This window comes from Dryas octopetala, chromosome 1 (assembly GCF_963921425.1).
Source record: "Dryas octopetala chromosome 1, drDryOcto1.1, whole genome shotgun sequence".
Lineage (NCBI taxonomy): Eukaryota > Viridiplantae > Streptophyta > Magnoliopsida > Rosales > Rosaceae > Dryas > Dryas octopetala.
Genome location: NC_141366.1, coordinates 14640675 through 14656813, shown reverse-complemented (window position 1 = coordinate 14656813; position 16139 = coordinate 14640675). Strand labels below are relative to the sequence as shown.

The 16139-nt window shown below is 37.4% G+C and overlaps 2 protein-coding genes across 2 annotated transcripts; both read left to right on the top strand.

The window, feature by feature from the left end:
- Positions 1-9112: 9112 nt before the first annotated feature.
- Positions 9113-9712, top strand: LOC147298288 (uncharacterized). The gene has a single exon (XM_086229498.1). The coding sequence runs from the start codon at positions 9237-9239 to the stop codon at positions 9585-9587; it is 351 nt and encodes a 116-aa protein (XP_086085624.1). The 5' UTR covers positions 9113-9236; the 3' UTR covers positions 9588-9712.
- Positions 9713-11196: 1484 nt separating this feature from the next.
- LOC147298287 (Rho GTPase-activating protein) lies at positions 11197-14708 on the top strand. The gene is made up of 5 exons (XM_086229186.1): positions 11197-11848; positions 12683-13427; positions 13513-13873; positions 14413-14475; positions 14551-14708. Exons 1-5 carry the CDS (start codon positions 11527-11529, stop codon positions 14599-14601), a joined length of 1542 nt encoding a protein of 513 aa, XP_086085312.1. The 5' UTR covers positions 11197-11526; the 3' UTR covers positions 14602-14708.
- Positions 14709-16139: the final 1431 nt, after the last annotated feature.

The following is a 16139-nucleotide window of genomic DNA, read 5'->3' as shown; positions in this document are numbered from 1 at the left end:
ATTAGGAAAAAATGGGTATTTGTGTATTTTAAGGATGTCTAATGAAAATTTGAGAGAGACTTTCATTTAGGTCCTTTAATTTTATAATTTACTGACTAAAATCTTATGACTTTTACAATTATAACTAAAGTTCAATAATTTTGTAACCATTTCATGTTAAAATTTCAAAGTTAAAATCTAACATGCAGCCTCCACAAACCTCATTTTATACCCTAAAAAGGTATGAGATGAATCTGTACCATGTACCCTCAAAAAATAAAAAAATAATAACATATATATATTTACAAGACAATGGTTAAAAGGCTTTATTTAGAAAAAAAACAAGAGCTTTATTTAGAAAAAAACAAAGCCATAAGGTTTTTGTCCAAATAAAAATGTAAGAAGGACTAAACTCTAATTTTCTATAGAAGGGGATTCCAAATTCAAACAAACTAGATAATCGAGGTAATTAAGGTATCCTGGCCCCCTGGTCCGATATCCTCATGGGCATAAAACATCTGCATACATTTAGTTGATATATGTAGTTTGAGTGTGATTGCATGATTGTGAAATTTATCTTAAATCTTGTAACGTACAAATAAAAGAATAGGTCATGAAAGTTTTCTATGTCACTAGAAAAAATAATAATGCATATATGTATAAGGTATAATAACACCAAGTTAATACCTACGTTTGTATGAATTGCGGGTAATTATATGTATTCAAAAATCATCTTAAAGTTTTTTGGGTGTGTTAGTATTAGGATATATAATTTTTCTTATTACTCATAAATAATAGAAAATACTTGAGTACTCATGCAACTGTAGGTATTTCTACCTTTTTATTACTCAACTCAATCCCTTATAAGAGGTGAGACACCAAGACCCATGATATACATTAATTGTGGAATCTATCTATGTGAGATACAGGAAACAAAATTGTCCTCTATACATAAATAATTCGTAGCAATATCTATGTATGTGAGATCCTTATTACGTATACATATTGATGAATATTAGAAATTTATGCATGCACCAGTGACTAGCCACTAGGCATAGTGACTAATGAAACGTACACTTGATTGATTCTCAACCATCAAAATTGCTCGCGACGCGCATAGAAGCGATATATGCTGGTGTGGATGATGGTGTCGGCTTACGTGTTATATATAGAGCCATGCATGCATCATGTGATCGATCTGTACGTAATTGGTTGTTGATGATCACAGAACCAAGCAAGAAAGGAATATAGAAAAAATAGAGAGAAAAAGTAAAGCAATTAATCTGAAGAAACTGAACTAAATTTCCTTAATGAATGAATGAATACACGAATCAAGAAGTCATCAACTATATATTGACTGCTAACAGATTATAGAAACTAACTAACTATTCTCTAACAAAACAAGCCATGTGGCAAACAACCATAGGCTAGAAAGTAACTGGCAGAACTAATAGCTACAGTCACTAAAAACAAACACGTGACTTTATTAGAACTCAGCACAGTGTAATAGCTCAGCAACAACGCAGCTTCACAGCAGCATCCTTAACATCCCCCCTCAACCTCAACTAGGGAACCTAGTCTGAGGTTGCAACAATGTTGGTGATGTAAAGGACTATGCAATCCTTTTGTGAGCACATCAGCAGTATTATCAGAAGTAGAGACATATTCCACATCTAAAGCCCGACATTGAACTCTCTCTCGAACATAGTGAAAGTCTGTGTCCAAATGCTTAATGCGAGAGTGGAAAACAGGATTAGTACTGAGGGCAATGGCAGACATGTTATCACATCGAAGAAGAGGAGGATATGGAAGAGGAATGTGTAAATCCTTCAACACATTTTGAATCCAGGAAATATCAGAAACTGTATTGGCTAAGGCTCGATATTCTGCCTCTGTTGAGCTTCTAGCTACACTACCTTGTTTCTTAGATTGCCAAGAGACAGGATTCCCAGCTAGATAGACTATATAGCCGGTGGTAGACCTTCTGTCATTGATGTCACCACCCCAATCTGAGTCACTGTAAGCAGTGAGAGCCATATGTCCAGAGTGGTAATGAAGACCATGAGTCAAAGTACCTTGAAGATACCTTAAAATTTTCTTAACAGCATCATAGTGAGTCTCTGTAGGAGCAGCCATAAACTGACACACTGTGTTAGTAGCATAGGCAATGTCTGGTCTTGTAAATGTCAGATACTGTAAGGCACCTACCAAACTACGATATTGAGTAGGATCAGAGAGAGGATCGCCCTCATGCTTTGCAAGTTGCAAATGAGGCTTGCAGGGAGAATTGCAAGGTTTGCAATTTTCCAATCCTGCCTTAATAAGCAAGTCGCGAGCATACTTTTCTTGTGAGATAAAAATGCCATCATTAGACTTATACTGAACTTGTAATCCCAGAAAATAAGACAACCTACCAAGATCCTTCATGTCAAAGGCCAGACTCAACTCATCAATGACAGCTTGAACTTCAGAAGACTGTGAACCAGTGATGATTATATCATCAACATAGAGTAATAGTAAAATCACACCAGTACCAGTAGTCTTAACAAACAAACTTGGATCTGAGTGAGAAAATTGAAAACCAAGAGAGGGAAGATAACCTGTAAATTTCTCATTCCAAGCTCGAGGTGCCTGTTTTAATCCATATAAAGACTTCTGCAAGGAGCACACATAGTCTGGATGAGTAGAATCTTCAAAACCTGGAGGCTGTTTCATATAGACCTCTTCCTTCAAGTCCCCATGAAGGAATGCATTTTTGACATCCAACTGTTTAAGTGCCCATTTGAACTGAGCTGCAAGAGCAAGAACCAACCGTACTGTGGAGTGTCGAACTACTGGACTAAAAGTCTCTGCATAATCAATGCCATGTTCCTGACTGAAACCTTGAGCCACCAATCGTGCCTTATATCTAGATAAAGTACCATCTGGATTCTTTTTCAACCTAAACACCCATTTGCAGCCAATAATGTTGCGATGAACAGGTTTAGGAACCAGTGTCCATGTACCTTGAACATGCAAAGCATCAATTTCTTCCAGCATAGCTTTCCTCCACTCCTGTTGACCAATAGCAGCTCGAAAACTAGTGGGTTCAGTTGGTAAAGGTATATCAGAAACACAAGTTAAGCCAGAAAAGAAAGCAAATTCCTCAAACTTCTTGTCTTGCATAATTGCACTGAAGCAATGGAACTCACTGAAATCCTTCTTTTGAACAACTCCTACTTTGGATCTTGTAAGCATTCCATGCTCATTAGCACCAGTCAACTGAGCAGTGATTGATAATGGAACAGTTGCAGGCTCTTCAGGAAAAGAACTATGGACAAGCAACACATCTTGGTCTGTTCTTGGAGGTGTAGCTAAGGATGTAGACCCTGTCGGTAAAGAAGCAGAAGGCTCAATGGATATCGAATGTTCCTCTGAACTAGATAGAGGATGAGAAACAGGAGAAACCTGAACAGAACTCAAATGGGATGGAGACACATGTGGAGCAATAGGTACAGAGATACCAGGAGACACAGAAGAAGAACAAGGTACAGGTATAGGAAGAATGATAGGAGAAGAAGAAAGAGAAGTAGAAGTAGGTGAAGAAGACTCGGTCATCGGTAAAGAATGAACAAAAGGAAACACTGACTCATCATGGATGACATGTCTAGTCAAAATCAATTTACCAGTAGAAACATGAAAGCAAATAACACCCTTATACCCCAAAGCATACCCCAAAAAGATACACTCATCACTCTTAGGTTGCAATTTGTTAAGAGTATAGGGCTTAAGAAAAGGATAACAGGCTGTGCCAAAAATCTTAAAGTGTGTAATATCTGCCAATTGTTTGAACAGTTTCTCATAAGGAGAAATCATATTGAGAGGTTGACAAGGCATTCTATTGATAAGCAAAGCTGCATGAGAACATGCATGATACCAAAATTTATTTGGAAGCTTGGCAGCATGAAGTAATGTAATAGCTGTTTCTACAAGGTGTCTATTTTTTCTCTCAGCTATCCCATTCTGTTGAGGTGTATAAGGACAAGAAAAATAGTGGAGAATGCCTTTGGATTCTAGAAATGAAATAAAAGCTTTACTAGTATACTCCCCTCCCCCATCAGATTGAAAAACCTTAATAGCAGAATGAAATTGATTTTCAACAAAAGCAGTAAACTTAACAAAAATAGAGAAAACATCTGATTTATTAATCATAGGGTAAATCCAGACAAAACGAGTACATTCATCCACAAAGAGTACATAGTATCTATACCCTTCTAGTGACATAGTAGGTGAAGGACCCCAAACATCACTGTGAATTTTTTGAAAAGGAACAGTAGATTGATGTACATGAGAAGGAAATGGTAATCTAGACATTTTCCCTCCTAAACAAGACTTACAAAGTTGAGGTGTGTTATCTGGAAAAACAGAAATTTGAGAATCAGATAACATTTTGTGAATTACAGAATTAGTGGCATGACCTAACCTATGATGCCAAACAGAAGACTTGACTAATTGACCAAGAAAAGCTACGGAAGAATCATGAGAAGGGTTGGGAATCTGCTTTGGAATGGGATACAATCCTTTGCTACTCCTTCCTCTGAACAGCTCCTTGAGAGTGGCCTTGTCCTGCAACCAAACCTCATGTTCATCAAAAGATACAGTACAATGATTATCCTTGCACAATTTATGAACAGACAATAAATTTGCAGCTATATCAGGTACATGGAGAATATTTTTAAGTGTAAGAGAGGAAGAGAGTGAAGCACAACCAATATGTTTAACTCCTAAACCCTCCCCATTACCAACTGTTATCTGCTCACCAGACTCAAAGGGTTCAGCTATGGTTAAATTGTGCAAATCAGCTGTCATATGATGAGTAGCACCAGTATCAGCAATCCAAACATCTTCAGAAGCAAAACCAACATTGCTAACATTACCAATATTAGCCTGAGCAGTCAAAGCATTCAAGGTCTGAGGTGGTGCAGACCCTTGATATGCATAATTGGCCCTGTTATAGCAATCCAAAGCCACATGACCTCTCTTGCCACAAATCTGACATTCCACACTTGAAGAAGAAGCTTGAGTTTGAGACATTCTATCCCTGTCAAGGCAATTCACAGCTGTATGCCCTCTTTTAGCACAAATCTGACACTCAGGCACCTGTCTACCTCCATTATTCCAATTATTCATAGTATTCCAACCATTGTTCCAACCTCTAACACCATTGCCTCCAGTGCTCCAACCTCGACCACCACCAGTAAAGTTAAACCTACCACCATTGTTCCAATGTCCACCATTAGCTCTACCTCCATTACTTCTACCACCATTGTTCCAATGACCACCATTACCACCATGATAGTGATTATTAGTCCATCTACCACCATTGTGATACCCTCCAGTATTGCTATATTGTCCTCCAGTAGGATAGCCATTAGATATGTAGGAATTGCCATTATCAGAGAAACCACCAGTGGACTGTACTCCCAACTCACCACTGCCACTACTTCCATTAGAAAAATTCTGATCATGAGAATTAGAAGAATGACCAGAGGATGCAGCATTGGAGTAAGTAGGTTTAGACATGGGTAGCTTAGCTACTAGGGCAGACATTGACTGGTTAGAGATCAAAGTAAGGGCAAGTTTCTTGTTAATGTCTTGCTCAGCAGCCAGAAGCTGAGATCGAAAATCCTTCATGGACATGGGTCCTTGATGACCTCTAAGAACAGCCTTCACAGGATCAAATTCATCTGGCAATCCATTTAATGCAACAACAAATACATCATCATCTGTGACATAGACACCTACAGCAGCTAGCTGTGCTCTAGCATGTTTAATACGCATGAGAAACTTTTCTATAGTGTCAGCTCCCTTCTGTAATGTTTGAAAATCAGTCTTGAGTTGCATGATAGTAGCACGAGAATCAGTACTATACCTCTCCCTGATGTTCATCCAAGCCTCATGAGCAGAGGCACAATCAAGAATATATTCCATTGAATCTTCAGTAACAGAAGCCATTAACAAACTTATCAAAGCCTTATCAGTTTGATTCCATTCAATAAAACTTTGATTAATCACTGGTGTACCATCTCCATTATCAGCGATCACAAGCTGTGGTGGACACACAACTGACCCATCCAAGAATCCAAATAAACCATGACCACCCAGTACAGTTCTAACTTGAAAACTCCATTTGAGGTAATTTGCATCATTCAATCTCAAAGTAAGAAACGGCAACAAACCATCAACCTTGTTAACAACCGACATTATTACAATATAATCTTCAGCAAACAAACTTTATGTTTCTTGAGAAGATTCTATCACCACTTAATACTCCAATCAATCAATAAGCGTAGCAAGAAATCAACACAACAAAGTACTTAACTAAAATCCAACTCAACTCCAAATCAACCTTTACCAAATCACATACACAATCAATCCAACCAATTCACAACAAAAACACTTCGCAAAGAAAACCACCAGATTATTCAATTTCAGAAAGCAAGAACCCAAAAAAAAAAAAAAAAAAAAAAAACCTTGAAAAACCTGATCGAGTCACAAGCTTGTGATTTCAAGAACTCCTAATCACCACCACAATCAATCCGCAACACAGATCGCGAAACACCTCCAAGAACTTTCACAAACAGCTACAACCCAAATCTATCCCAGAAACAAATCGTAAACTACGCACATAGAGTCAGGATTAAAACCTGCTCTGATACCATGATCACAGAACCAAGCAAGAAAGGAATATAGAAAAAATAGAGAGAAAAAGTAAAGGAATTAATCTGAAGAAACTGAACTAAATTTCCTTAATGAATGAATGAATACACGAATCAAGAAGTCATCAACTATATATTGACTGCTAACAGATTATAGAAACTAACTAACTATTCTCTAACAAAACAAGCCATGTGGCAAACAACCATAGGCTAGAAAGTAACTGGCAGAACTAATAGCTACAGTCACTAAAAACAAACACGTGACTTTATTAGAACTCAGCACAGTGTAATAGCTCAGCAACAACGCAGCTTCACAGCAGCATCCTTAACAGTTGAGCTTTTTCATTTATATATATGGTTTTGGAACGTAGCAATTAGCATGGAAAGGAGAGCTAGGGGTGGTTGTTCTTGAACAGGAAGGTTGGTGAAGAAGAAGACGCCATTTATTTTAGACCTACTCACCAACCATATGTAACAAATAAAGTGAAACTTTTGAAGTGCCTAATTATAAACATTTTAATTGCCTCTCAACTCTCAAGAACCTCCTTCATGGCTTCAAGCTCATCACTGCATGTTTATGATGTATAAAATTCCATCTAGTTAATAGCTAAGTTGGCCGAACAAGATATTTGTTTTACAAAATTCTAAATTTCCTCTTTTTAAAATTTGTTTTATCCAAATTAACTACGTATTAATGGCAATGCTTTATTTTGATTTTTTTTTTTTTTGAGGTATATGAAGCTATTTTGATTCCTTTTTATTCTAATTCCTTACCATTTTGATTTCACCTCATTTCAGTTTCATGCACATAATTTAGCATGTCATTAGTTGAATTGAATTCTATTGTTTCCTTTATTAATTGTACGTGTTTTCCTCATGAGCAATCTCTTCTCTATGATAATTAGGCCTTTGAAATCATTTTATTATCGTTTTAAATATTTAAAGTTGATATGTAATATATTGATTAAAGTAAAAAATTGGTTAACTCTAAGTTGTTGAAGAAGTTGGTTCGGAGGTGTTGCTGTAAATTCAGGCACCCAAGTTCGAGTCTTCAGTTCAACTTTTGGAGACAGGTAGAAAGAGAGGTAAAATTCCTTATAAACCCCCTAGAGCCGATGTTGATTGTTTGTCTTTGACTGGTCTAAGGGATTAGTCTGGTATGCGAAAACTGACACAGGATAAGTCTAAAAGATTAATCTGGTGCGCGAAATCTGACTCAAGACATACTTAGTTTAAAAAAAAAAAAAAAAGTAAAAAATTGGTTGGCATGTTATTTGTTACATTATTTGGTGGTCAAAAATTGGGATAATAGTGTCAGTGCTTTTAGTAAATACCGATAAGAAGTAAAAAGGATAGAAAAAGAAAAAGTAAAAGTGGAATATAAAAATAGCTAGCATTCCAATTTTGAATTCCCTGCATGAAGAAGAGGTCAGGAATTCCCTGCACGATGAAGAAGAGGTCAGGTAAGCATAGTTAATGGATAAGATATTCATAATTGATTAATTGGGTTATGCTGAAATTAAAGAGGAATCGATCAAATTGAGCGAGCCAAGCGCACGTGAAAGAGCAATAACACCTAGATGGGATGGAAGATTCCTTTTGCTAATTTGTGTTCACACCTACTTTAATGTGAAAGATTCCATCCCAAACCCTTTTCACACCTGACTTGCTGCATGAGTGTATCTAGTGGGTGGCCTTGGTTTGGTGCCCTTTCAAGTTTCAAGGGCCTTTGGTGGCTTTGTCTAGTGAAGTTCATGCTTTGAAACTTTTGAATTAGTGTTGTTAATTTGTTATATCTCCATTCCTAAAAGCAAATATAAAGTTTTTTCATTATAAATATAGGACAATGTTGTTTAAGTAAAAATTTGACATATATTTTTTAATGTGAATCATATACATATATGATTTTTTATATAAAAATTCAGTTTTTTTAGTCGCACAAATCACAATGTATATAACAAATTAGATTATCTGAGAATATTTTGATTTGTTATTTAAAATATTTATTTAATAAGTTTAATGTTATATATTAACAAATTAAGCCACAAAGGTAGCTAGGTAGAGACGGATTGACATGACATGCATGATGCATCACAATTTTGACCTCCTTGGTTGTGTAAGTAAAATATCATTTATATAAGCAGTAGTCAAGCAGATCGGCTACCAATTCCATGCAACATGGTGGGGGTGTCCTCGTAGGCTTTCAGTTGGAACCGATCTCCAATTCTGAAAAGGCACAAAACCCAAAACGATGGTGATGGAATTGATGAGGTCAAACTTTCATAATATATGCCATGCCTGCCACGTAGGACATGCAACATGCCATCCAACGTGGCAACAAATTAGGTTTGACCCTTCTCTACTTTCTCCAATATCGATCTCCAAACTTTTATCTTTTTAAAAAATTGAAGCCCTGTTTTTCTTTATATCTCTCTCACTCTCTCTCTATATAACCCTCACCCCTCTGCAAACACAACACAAACTAAAGCACTTGTAGCTCTCTCTGTAATTCCAATTCCAAAAGCAAGCAAGCACCAAATTAAACAGAGAAAATATAGAATGGGAAACTGTATAAGAAGGCATGAAGAGTCGTCATCGATGAAATGGGGAGGCGAGGACTGGGGGCCTCTGGCAAATGGGTTATTGGGTGATGATCATGATCATGATCATCAAGATCAGGATATGCAGATGAAGAAGAAGACAGAAGAGGGAGATGTGAAACAAGCAGCAGTTGGTGTTGGTTCGGTAAAAATAAGGATGACGAAGAAGCAGCTGGAGGAGTTGCTGGGTAGGGTGGAGTTGAAGCAAATGACAGTGCACCAGATTTTTGCGCAGCTCATGAGCCTCAGTACTACTGATCAACGCTCTAATTGGAGGCCTGCCCTTCAAAGTATACCTGAGGTTAATTAATCCAGGAATCAAAGGGGAATTGGGTCAAAATTAAGCTTAATTTAGTTTCTAGCTAAACATTTTGTTCAACATTAGTGTAAATACTCTGCTAGAGTTAGAAGAACAAAACCCAAATTTTAATTTTAGTTCTAATTGCCTCTCTCTCTCTCTCTCTCTCTCTCTCTCTCTCTCTCTCTCTAACTTAGTCCAAAGAGTTAAGTGGTGTTGTTTCATTTTGGTGGTCCAATAGCCCCCACCATGCAACTTGGTAGCTGGCTAGGATTCACTAACCACCATTTCATAGGAAACAACTCCTCTCCTCAATTAAAAAAGGAGAGCTAACAACTACCCTAATTAATTAGCCTGGCTACAAGAGCGGTGGCCGGGTGATGATCATAATTTGGAGAAGTTGGTCCGACTCATCTAATCAAACGTACTCCATTATGTAACACATCTGTTAAATTTACAAATAATAGGCATGTAGTGAAATCTTTAAGCAATGGCTTTTAATATTTTTGGTATAATGACTCTCTTTTCAAATGAAATACAAATAAATAGCTGTGCATAATGTGATAATGTTCATTAACAAGTTGTTAAAGACTAAACCAGAAAAAGTTAACTGCTATGTACAAATCCAAAGGTCCAAGAAGAAGAAGCTGATAGTCGTGTTTAGGCCCAAAGGGCCAAGACATTTCCCAAGGACTAACTTTATGGAACTCATATGATAAGGTAAATTCTGAAAAGACTTCACTATTGTTTGCTTCCTAAAACTTATCATATGAGGTTTAGAAAGCAAATAATTAGGTTACCCGTGGGTAGGTTGTTGAGGTCCAACTTCAATACGTTGAAATTTGGGGAAAAAGTCAAGGGGTAAGAAAATTCCGACCACTTAAAATGACTAAGTTGACCACCCTAAACATTATTTTAGGATTTATTCCAATTTTACCCTTAAACCAAATAAAGAAAAAAAAACTCTCCCCACCAACACAGGCACACAGCCACCACCACCCCCAGCCTCCGTCAGCAAGGTCTTCGGTGGCCCGCTACACACCCCTCATTTCTCTCTCTATCTCTGTCTCTTTCCAGCAATCTCCTTCCCATCTTCCTTTCTCTCTCTTCCCTCTCTCCAATCTGTTGGGTGTGGTGGCGGTTGAGTGCAGTGGTGTTGGGTGCAGTTGGATTGGTGGTGTTTGGTGCGGTGGTGTTGGGGGCCAGTTTGGCTGGGGTTTGGAGAGAGGGAAAAGAGAAATAGAGAGAGAGAGAGAGAGAGAGAGAGAGAGAGAGAGAGGCATGGGCTTTGGACCGCCGGCAGTGTATGGGGGTGGTGGTGCGTTGGGTTGGTAGGTGGTAGGCTAGGTTGGAAGCAATGGTGTTGGGTGCGATGGTGTTGGGGTTTGGAGATAGAGAAGGGAGAGAGATGAGAAGAGGTAGGGGGTTTGGACCGTCGGCGACCTTGCCGACGGTAGCTGGGGGTGGTGGTTGACTAGGTTGGGATGGGTGGGTTGGTTGCATTTTTTTTTTTGTCTGGGTTGTTTGGGGTAAAATAAGAAGAATATGAAAAAAAATATTTTAGAGCGGTGAACTCAGCAATTTAGAGCGATTGAAATAGGCTCCGCCGGTAAGAAAAACATTTGTTAGAATAGAATTAGAAGCCCTTAAATCATATATTCAATGGACCCAGACAGAACCCGTATGGCCCAAAAGTAAAGAGTGTCAAACACTCAAAAGTCTCAAACCCATCTTCTCCATTACGATTTACGCAGTGGCGCTAAGAAATATGGAAATGTCTAAAATAATTTCTATACAATTTCATAAAAGGAAGTTTATTTTCGAGTCCCTCCAATTTTCCAAATTCAAATCCCACCCTATAAATACCACTCCCACCCAATTTCCCTCCCTCCAATTTTAATTTTTCAGACCCAAACCAAACCACTCAGTCTCTCTCTCCCTCTTTCTTTCAATGTCCGACTATGAACCTCCCTCGTTCTCTCTCGGACTCGACCTGGGTTTCGATACGGAGCTCCAAACTGCTCCCACCGACCACTCCACTCCCGCCGCACCAGCTCCAGACCCTCCGCGCGGTTCGACCGTCCGTACACCCGTAGAAGTAGAGGAGCTCGGGCCTCAAATCTCGGATTTGGATCCTGAAACTGGGCCCCAAACGACCCGAGCGCTCAAGCGGCTCAAGCGAGGACTGGCTGAGAAGCGAGAACCCACGACGCCGTTTCGTAATATTGACGATGATATCGAAGAGTTCTCTTCTCAGGAAGATATTACTCAAGGTAAATACACACATAATCATTTTTTTTTTTTAAATTCTGTTTAGTATTCTTGTTTATTTATGGTTAAATGGTAATGAAAATGTGGAACTTCTTGTGAAAAAAGCTGATTTCTTTTATGCTGTATTTAGTAAAATTGGGAAAGAAATGAGGGAAATGAGGTGACATTGATAAATATATCTAGAATTAAAATAAAATAAATTGTTTGCAAATGCTTTGGAGAAGGAAGTAAATTTTAGCCACATTTTTTTGTTTGTTTTATTTCCCTCTCAATTTTTAAGGAACAATTAGTAAGTTGGTAACTGAGAGAGTAGCTTTTTGTGAGATTTGCAGAGGCAATGTAATGGGTATTTTGACGTGGGATGGGGCCTATTTGTAAAACAAATGGTTTTGATGATTTGGCACAAGATGAAACATTGAGAGTGGGGAAATGGGTACATATGGTTGCAATGCCTTTTAGGGATAGCAGTATAACTAGGGGCTTTATTGGGTAAGTTAATGGCTTAGAGAAATTGGGTTGATAAATAGTGTGCAAAAATTATAAGCTCTACGTACGGAGCATGAGCAAGCACATTGAATATTCTTCGGCAAAGTTGGTTACAGTTTGTGTTTAGCAATGTATGCTTGGTTTCCATTCGTTGAATTCTTGTTGTTGCTGCTGCTGCTGCTGGTTAGGTTGCAATGGAATCTGGTTAAAAAGAAATTATGTTTCTTTGGATTTTTTGCTAGGAACATCTCACTTTGGGCATAATCTTTAATCTGATTCATTTTCAGATTGTGAGATTTCTCTTTTACTCAGTTAATTATGTTTAGATTAATGGTTGCCAATATTTGTAGCTTGTGTGCATCCATCAACACAATACCGAACTTTCTGTAGTAGTTCAAAGATCCCATTGCATGGAAGTGGGGTTTTAACCTCTCAATCATCCTGCCATGGTATGGAAAAGAAAAGGAAACCAGTTTCAAATGCCTCAGGTTCTGTGAGTTTGGAGGCGAGCCACAAAGGATTGGTTTTTCCAAAGTTAACTACCAGTCCTCTTCGGAAGTTCCATTTAATTGATTCTGATTCTGATGATCCTTCAGTCAGTGAAGATGTGAGCAGGGTTATTTGTAATGTTGATCTGTCCTCAAAGAAGCAACACTGTAATATTGGCCATTCTGCAACTACTAGTATTTGGACTGAAACAAAGAAAAAGCTATCAATGAGTATGCCTAAAGATGTGGATGACGAGGATTTATGGAAAGGTTTCATTCCAATCAAGAAATTTAACATTCCAACACCTGCTTTTGATGAGGTATTTCAAGAATACTTCCAATCTGTGAAGGATAAGACTACTCCGAAATTGGAGAGGGATGCATGTCCACATGCCAATGAGAAATTTCATGAAAGGACACCTGGTGATCAAGATGTTGAACAATTCTGGAATGTGGCTGATCCCCTTCCACCTGCTCATCATTACTTTTTCCATGATGATCCAAAGATTCAGAAGTTAGTGCGCAATCGCTTACCCAATTTTTTCCCGCTGGGTGGTGTTAACATCAGAGCAAATCAACAGCATGGTGCATCAGTTATTGATTACATGTAAATACTATTTTTGGTTGTTTCTGGTTTTATGAACTTCATTTTTAAGTGTTATGTCATGATATGTGTCTCTTTGTCACTTCAGGGGTCAGTTTAGCAATGGAGAAACTTCAAAAAAGCAAGTGAATCAGAAAGTTGACCTTGACAAAAGCTCTAAAAGGAGAAGTAAGTCAAACATATCAAATGTTGAAGATGTCTTGCATGCTTCTGGAAGCTGGATGAACCCAAAAGCAAGTAAAGCAACACAAGGTAGTGTCAATAAGACCTCAAAAAAGGGAAGAAAGAAGTCAGAAAAATCAAATGCTTCTGGAAACTGGGTGGAACCCAGAAGCTGTGCCAGCAACAAGCGGATTCAAGCAAATGCACAATCTTCTGGTGAACAGTATGCACCTGTTGCGAGTGGGCAAGCTGCTGGTCATTGGTATACAGGCGCTGGTGGAAAGAAGGTATGTTAAAACACTGCATATTGCTGCTTTTATAGATCTTATGTTAATAGCAATTAGCACATTAATTTTTTTTTTTTTTTTCACTCGTTAGTACATGTAGACAGTATAAGAAGTTAAGTTGATTGTAGATTGTTAATAACTTGTGCCATTGTATGTACTATCTCAAAAGTAACAATGTCAATTAGTTCCTACATTGTTTCATTGCTGCTTTAAGAAGGGGAGTAATCAGAGTTCCTGGTGATATTGCTGGATGCATGTTATCATGTTGTCCATATTGTTTGAATGATATCATGCATTGCCCAGCCAGACTTTTTTCTGATGTAGGTAATGGAAATGTGAGATAGGGTGATACTTTATTTTGGTTGAAAGTGTCAATGTGTTAATCTGGGTTTCATCTTAATGCTTTCTCATATATGATACTTGGCTGGTCATTTAGTTATAAATCTTTTGTTATTTCTTTGACATTATTACTGCATTAATATCTCTCCTTGCCTTGATAATATACAGGTTGAATCTAATGCTCTAGTTTTTTTCATCAGGTTTATGTCAGTATAACTGGGCAGGAAATTACAGGTCGAACAGCCTACAGACTGTATAAGAAGGTGCGTATAAATTCATACTTTGTCCATGTTTTCATTCTCTTTTTGTAGCTCACACATTTTACTTGTCATTGACAGGAAAGTGGAGCACAGTCTGCAAAAGCCAAAAAAGCGAAAGCCAAAAAATAAAAATATACCAAGAGAGGCTGAGGCTGAGAGTCACTGCCATGTATCAAAAATTTTCTGTAACATCTCTTGTAGATAATTTACTTCTTTTTTAAAAAAAATAATTTCCATGTTGTTTGGTCTTCTTTACTCCCTGAAATAATAACAAAATATAGTTATTTCTCTTTCATACTTTGGGGATTTAAGTAAAGGGGAATTAGGGATATATTAAGTTTTCTATTAATTATATTGATGGAATCTGCACGTGATGCTTTCATGTGGGATTAGGGATTATGAGAGGTTTTTTGGGTGCTAATGAATTGAGGATCCAAGTGAGAAATTGTCAAAACTACAGTGATGGAATATCTGATTTGTTTTTAATTACTAACGTCAACTAATTATAAGAACCTAATTGCAAACATAAACAAGGAATCAAAGTGAAAAATGACTTAAAAATCATAATTTCTCCTAATATAAATGCTGGACATGATTTCTTTAGTGATAGCCTTCTCATGTGCGAATGGGGGTTAGCTTAAACGATGAGGGAGGTAGAGTAGATTACCTACGATTGATTCCCTTCAATGTAACCCAAAAAAAAAGTGTTCTCATGTGTCTCACTAATCCTTCTCATGTGCCCTTGAGTATAAATAAAATGACATGAACCGTATTTATTGACTATATTAGCGATCACCTATAGAGGTGGATCCTTGTTAAACCTACTTATATAAGTAAATTCCATCTTTGTGGGAGCAAAATCGTTAGAGAATCTATCTACATATGTATATACACAGACTGATTGGACACTGAATCATAGAGAAAGCACAGAGAGAATTGAAAGGAGTAATCTTTGTATTATTGGTTAATGAATATAACACAATGAGTATCCTTTAAATACATTGAAATGACTATGGTTGGCTAACCCCAGCTGGTACAGAATGGTTATATATAGATTAGTTACACACAGAGTTAACCATCTAACTAAGCCTTAACTTCCTAACAGCTAGTAACAACTAGCCTTGATCAATAGCCTCAATTGTTGTGTGGCTGCTGACATGATCTGATGGCATGGCATGGCTAGTAGACTGCTGATGTGGTCTGCCATATATCAAATTCTTCTCCCTACAAGCCATGTCTTAGAGACCGTGGATCAAAATTCAGCATCAAATTTGATGTTTGATACAACCTTTAATCGGGCTATGAATTGAATTAGATTTGTCGTCAACAATTATTTTCACAAATTAAGTTCATTGAATAGTTTGCCATGAATTGTGAATTAGTCACAAGTTCGGATTATTAGATTGTTAGATATGGAAGTTTGCTGAATAGAAGTGAAAACAAAGCAACATTCAAATGTACTTGTTGAAGACATTAAAGAAGAATTTGCCCAGGTACCTTTTTTCTGTATTCTAACAAGTAGCAAACAATTAGTTAACTTATTCCCATCACTTTTTTTTTTTTTGGTGAATATTCCCATCACTTTTCTGTTTCTTGGCTTCTGGAATATTATATGCTTGACTATTCAGGTTATTAAACTCTCTTACTAACTAGTGCATGCATGCATG